This window comes from Eulemur rufifrons, chromosome 7 (genome assembly GCF_041146395.1).
Source record: "Eulemur rufifrons isolate Redbay chromosome 7, OSU_ERuf_1, whole genome shotgun sequence".
Lineage (NCBI taxonomy): Eukaryota > Metazoa > Chordata > Mammalia > Primates > Lemuridae > Eulemur > Eulemur rufifrons.
The window spans coordinates 114,207,709-114,213,807 of NC_090989.1; the positions used below are offsets into that span (position 1 = coordinate 114,207,709).

The window sequence follows — 6,099 nt, forward strand, 5'->3', positions numbered from 1 at the left end:
ATTAAGTGTTAGCCAGCAGCAGCATTATAACAGGGTTGTCTTGGACTCCTTCCTTATCCCCCATAATCAACTGAGTCAAATCCTATTCATCTGACCTCTAACAGATCTTCCATGGGGACCCTTCTTTTCCTTTCCAAAGACATCATTGTGGTTCAGATATTCCCTTTATTCAACACTTTACTGGGCACCTCTAATCAGGCTGGTGCTGTGCCTTATATTAAAGATGTAAGGTAAAATAAGACATAGCTCCTGCCTCTAGGAGCTAATAAAGAGACAAGTAAAACAATGTGAATATGTCACAAGAGCACAGAAGGCAGACAAATCTTAACCAGGCAGGTGGCGCGTGTGGGTTGTTAGGGAAAGCTTCCCAGAAGAGGATCTGAGGTGAGATTTTTGAAGTAATCCTCAATATTTAACAGCACCACTGCAATAACCTCTGGTCCTCCTCACCCTCAAATTCTTCCTTAAACTATGCCCCTGGAATAGATTTCCTAAATAACTTTCTTGCCTCAAATTTTCTATGGCTCTCTAATTTTATTCCCTAGCCTTCAGAGCCTTCCACAATTCAGTCTGAATTTACCCTTCCAGTCTCAGTTCCTTTTACTCCCCATGCAAATACCCTATGCACTGGCTAAACCAGACTATTTATCAATCCATTTCCCAGAAATTTACTCTCTTCACCTCACCCACCCATCTATTTTTATACTCCTATCTCTACCTTTCAAAACTCTAATTGTTCAAAGGACTCAATCAAATTCCACTATGCTCTTGAGACCTCCCACTCCCCATTCTCCATTCAAACAGTTGTTACTTCTTTCTTTGAACTTTTAGATACTTCTAATAGCTCTGCCTGTATGTACTATTACATGTGTTTACTCTCTTCTACTAGATAGCATGTACCCCAAACGTGGGTAAAGTCTTATTTAAACATGTTCTACCTCAATATGAAGCACAAGACCTGGCAAATGACAAAGCCTCCATTTATGCTTGTTGACTGAACTTGTCATAAAAGTATCTACCAAACAAAATTATAGTTCACATTGTCAATATACTGCGCTCTCCACTCATTAACAAGTAGCAGCTACCTGGCTTAGTACCACTGTTTAAGGCAAACAAAGGTCTCCACCTCTCAAAAAAACTTTGTAAGATTAAGACAGCACTATGATTAGTAAGTTAAATAAAAAACATAAAAGAATTTTTTAAGTTACATCCACAACAGCATCAATACCATATGAAAAATTGTAAGTACACTATGAATATCCTGTGTTTATCTAACATGAGGAAGGGCCTAGTGAAACATTTAACTCCTCAGGAATAGACATATCTAATGGTACCATTAGCCTCAAGTGCTACTGGCAAATATATCTTGCTTTCTGCAAAATATGGTTGGTGTGGAATAAAATGTTAAAACTACTAAGAATAAGAGGCAAGTAATTTGTAATATTATCATTTTTCATTTAAATATCTTGTAGCAGGTTTTTGTTTTTATCTCAAAAATGATGTTCTTTGTAAAAAAGGGTAGAGGGATAGGTGTCCTCAACTTCTTACACACCAGATGAGCCTTTTTCTCATTTGCCAATAAGGCAAATGGATATCTTTCTTAGATTTACTTTCCAGGGAAAACAAAGCTTCAGAATTAGAAACCAAAAGAAAACAAAAACTAGACTTACAGAAAACAATTTATTCAATCCAGTAAGACAGGAATTTTTTTAACCACATCCAGAGTCATTTTCTAGCACCAATGCTATAGATTCAAGTTTCTAAGAAGAATCAATCAAGAAAACGGAAGTTCATAGTTCCACCTTCCACCCAAAAAACTAACCACCTTATATTTTAAGATAAATTTTCAACCACATTATAATAAAGACTCAGTTTAGGGCCCGGCGCGGTGGCTCACGCCAGTAATCCTAGCACTCTGGGAGGCCGAGGCGGGCGGATTGTTGGAGCTCAGGAGTTCGAGACCGGCATAAGCAAGAGCAAGACCCCGTCTCTACTAAAAATATAAAGATATTATATGGGCAGCTAAAAATATATATAGAAAAAGTAGCCGGGCATGGTGGCACATGCCTGTAGTCCCAGCTACTCAGGAGACTGAGGCAGGAGGATTGCTTGAGCCCAGGGGTTTGAGGTTGCTATGAGCTAGGCTGACGCCACGGCACTCTAGCCTGGGCAACAGAGTAAGATTCTGTCAAAAAAAAAACCACGACTCAGTTTAAAGTAAAACTGGCAACCAAAAAGAGCCTAAGTTTTGAGGTTTGTGCTTTGATCGTAGTTTATCAAATTTATATCTTTAGGTGCCACAAAAAATGAAATCTGGCTGTAATAAATATCTAAGCATCACAAGCCTCATTTTACTTATTTCTTAAAAGTGATACTTTTTGTTATTCAGCAAAGTCAGTCAATCAAAATAGTTCCCAAAGCAATTCAGCACTGGATGTCTAAGGAAGCCAGTAGTATTTTCCATTTTATCCATTCACCTCTCTAAATCAATTTTTGACAATATTGCTTTTTGCCATTTTTGTATAGGCACAGTTAGAGAGTGAAATAAAGAGCACACAATTCTATTATATTAACAACATTACAGCACAGGCGACACAGAAAGACGAAAATACCACCTTCTCCTCGTCCTCATTTTGCTGAGCAAACAATTCTTAAAGTCAAAATAATAAATTTTTATAAATTCTAATGAAAAATGTTTAACAACTTTATAAGCAAACAATTATAGGCTGTCTCTCCTCTCAAAATCAAAGCCACATGGCATCAACAACATCCCTCCCCCACCAAGCAATATTTTAGTCTAATGATAAACAGGAATAAATGCGTAGGAAAATTTTAGCTCACTTCTAAAACATTTACTGAATGTCTACATTTGCTAGGCTTTACCATACAAAGTAGAGCAAAATTACACAGAAAATAAAAGGGCATGGGATTTTCCTTACTAGAAACAACTAAGCATAAATTCATTTAACTATACATACATAAAATTAATTTTAAAGCGAGAAGGAACTGCAGAGGTTATCTAATTTAATCTATTTTATAATTAAGAGATGTTAATGATTTTGTCATATTGTATCTTTTAAAATTAGCATTTTCCTCAATGTCTAGAGATATTATTAATAAACATCCCTATCCATATCAATGGGAATTTAACTACTAAAGAAGAATCATGAAACAGAAATATCTGTTCATCTGTACTGTAGAATATAAACCACTTATCTGTTCCCTCCAGAGGAAGGGAAATCAAACCAGAGAGATATATGGCTAGAAAGCCCAAGTACTGCAATATTAGCCAAAATGATCTTACATTTTCTCTAATAAATTCTGGACTCGTGTTAGAAATGAAAAGCAGCAATCTGGGCAGTCATTACAACAGCTGATGACCTAGATTCCAAATCTCAAGATTAAAATTTATTCTGACATTTTGAAAATTAAGTACTTTTTATTTCTTCTAAGAACAAAAAAGGAGAGGGGAAAGGAACCAACATTATGTACTTTATAGACATAAACTCGATTAATCTTTACATCAATCCTGTAAAAAGGAATTATATCCTTATTAAAAATGAGAAAACTAAGGCTTGAGAGTTTAAGGAATTTGCCTTAATATTATCAAAAATATAATTACCAAGTCAAGGATTTGAACCCAAACCTCTTGTTATCGAAATGTATAATCTTCCCATTATATTATGCAGCCTCCATATTAATGGAGAAATCACTTCAGTACTACTTTAGGCAAGATATTTTGATTCTTTTTACAGACATCAGTAAATAAATCTGTTAATAGCATCAACAGATGATAATCTAAAGCAATATAAATGGAAAATCCAATAATTTACTTATAGGGAACAGTCACAGGTTCACAATCTGAGTACTATTTTAGAAAGAAGCCTGAACATATACACTGAAATGTTTTCAATGTAGCCAAGGCCTCAAATAGAGGATACTTAAAATACGATAATACTTTGAGGCTTATGCATAAATTATTTTGGGTAGCCAGCTTTAGTAATGGCTCCCTAAAAGTAAGTGGGGCTGTTCTTGTCATGAATCTGTTAAGAAGAGTGAGCAGAATGAGGTATCCTCCTATTCCACTCTTCCGCAAGAGAAAGAGGAAGTGGGGAAATGTCCTGGGATGGGGAAAAAACTGACATGGAGTAAAGGTATGATGTAAAACAGTCAAAACTGGCCCTCTACCACAGTTTCTAAGTAACTAAACTTTGTCTGGTAAGGACATTACTAATTACAAACTATTTAGTGAACATCATTCACCAAAAAGCCTTAAAAATTCAGATTAGAAAGCAAGTACAAAATGGGTTATGTTTCTCAGAACAAACTGGAAACGCAAGGCTCTCCACTTGTACCGTAAACTTCACTTCCTAATAACTGATTTATAACCATACATACACTTTAAGATCTAAAAGTACCCAGAACCTGTAAGTGTTACATACCTTCTTGCATCAGCATCAAAAAGCTTAACAAATACCTCTTGGTAGTGCCTACTAGTTTTAATATCGTGTTCGAAATGAGAAACTCAAAGTCGTAAATGATTAAATAACTCGCCCAAGATGGCAACTAAGACCCGATGATAAGCACAACCTTACTAACGCTAAACTACTACAACTCACTGGTTTCACAATACGTGCATACGGTTCCCTGTAAACGCAGATGGTATTTACTAATCTTAGGTAGCTTCCAAGTCTACGGAAGTTCTCTTTGTAGTGGAACACTCAACATGGAGTCCTGGACCCTCAAAGAGAACCGCTTCATTTTTCACTTCCTCTAAAATGAGGTAAAGACCACGTGTAAAGTGTGTAGCATTAACCTTGGCTACGCAGCACTGCAAAGGAGAGCTGCTCCCGCCTCTGCACTGCCCACCCCACATCCTTCCACTAATGGGCCTTTCCTCACAGCTAGCGACCCCATAGGTTATTTAGTCCCAAAAGGGAATGAAAGAAACCGAGAGGGCGGAAATGAGTGAGATTGGAAACCAACGAATTGAGAAAAAAGCAGCACTTAAGCGCTAGGAAGCGATTCCCGCCTCTCCCAGGCACTCTGTCCAGCGGCCTCAGAGCGCAGCAAATTGAGAAACAGGAGCGCGTTTTCACGGCTTCGGACCTCAATCTGAATTCCTGATCACTCCAATGTCAAGCGCGGGAAGAAATACTCAGGCCACCACCTCCTGGGCACACCAGTCTCGAGCCGAATCCAGGCTGGGACTAAGGGGAGCTACCAGGCCTCTCAACCTGCGCACCACAGTACGGCGGCGCCCGGGCCTACCGTCGAGACCAGAAGGCGGACGCCAACCCCAGTCCCCTCTTCTAGGCCAGAAGCATCTATAGGCCCCGAACTACAGTGATAGACCCACTGACTTATGAAGTCCTCTAAGAAATTACCTTTGAACTGGCCTTCTGAGATCCGCCTGGCGTTTTGTCCGCCATCTTGAGCTTTGCCCCTCCTTCGGCGACGGCAGCAGCACGGGCGAGTCGAGCACCGAAAGAGCTGATCTCTGCGAAGCCCGCCAGAGGCGCCTGCAAGGCCGAAGAGTCGACTGCCGAGATAACGAGTTCAGGCGAAACCACACCACGTGACTACTGGTGTCAGTAACTTCCCCAGCCCAGTCCGTTCTAGTAGAGTTCCTGGGAATCTTGGTGTCTGGGAATTTAGAGAATCTCCTTGTCCCTCGTGATATATCACTTTGTTATCCCAGCGTCAACCCTTGATAGATGCGAGCCAGTTGTAGTTCCTGGGCGAGAAGGGAACCGCTCCTTAAAGAAGAAACGCACTGTCCATCCCAGGAAGAGCTTTTACTTCAGCTCAGAAAATACGTTTGGAGCTGACCGCTGGTCAGGCGATCACATCTTGGTGGGAGAGACAAACTTGCAGTCTGCTCATATTAAGATGGTGAATGTTGAGGTAGGGTTGTGGCCGAAAAGCCGAGAAGAGGAGAATTTGACCCAATCTGAGGGTGATCTGATAGACACTCTGTTTAGGGCGTCTGCAAAATGGGTACATGGAGAGACAGTGAATGAGAGAAAGTCGTAAAATACAGACGGCATTCTAAATCTAGCATACATGTTGGTGTCATTTTAAAAATTACATTTTACG

At 39.5% G+C, this 6,099-nt stretch overlaps 1 protein-coding gene across 4 annotated transcripts in view; it reads right to left on the minus strand.

The window, feature by feature from the left end:
* Positions 1-5,493, minus strand: part of U2SURP (U2 snRNP associated SURP domain containing) — a 54,624-nt gene extending 49,131 nt beyond the window's left edge. For 2 of the 4 annotated variants that reach the window (XM_069475361.1, XM_069475360.1), the window contains exon 1: positions 5,388-5,493. In XM_069475361.1, the coding sequence (XP_069331462.1) occupies positions 5,388-5,432 (45 nt within the window). In that variant the 5' untranslated portion in view covers positions 5,433-5,493. The remainder of the gene's footprint in view (positions 1-5,387) is intronic. The other 2 variants (XM_069475362.1, XM_069475363.1) reach the window with 1 other exon arrangement.
* Between the last annotated feature and the right edge of the window lie 606 nt (positions 5,494-6,099).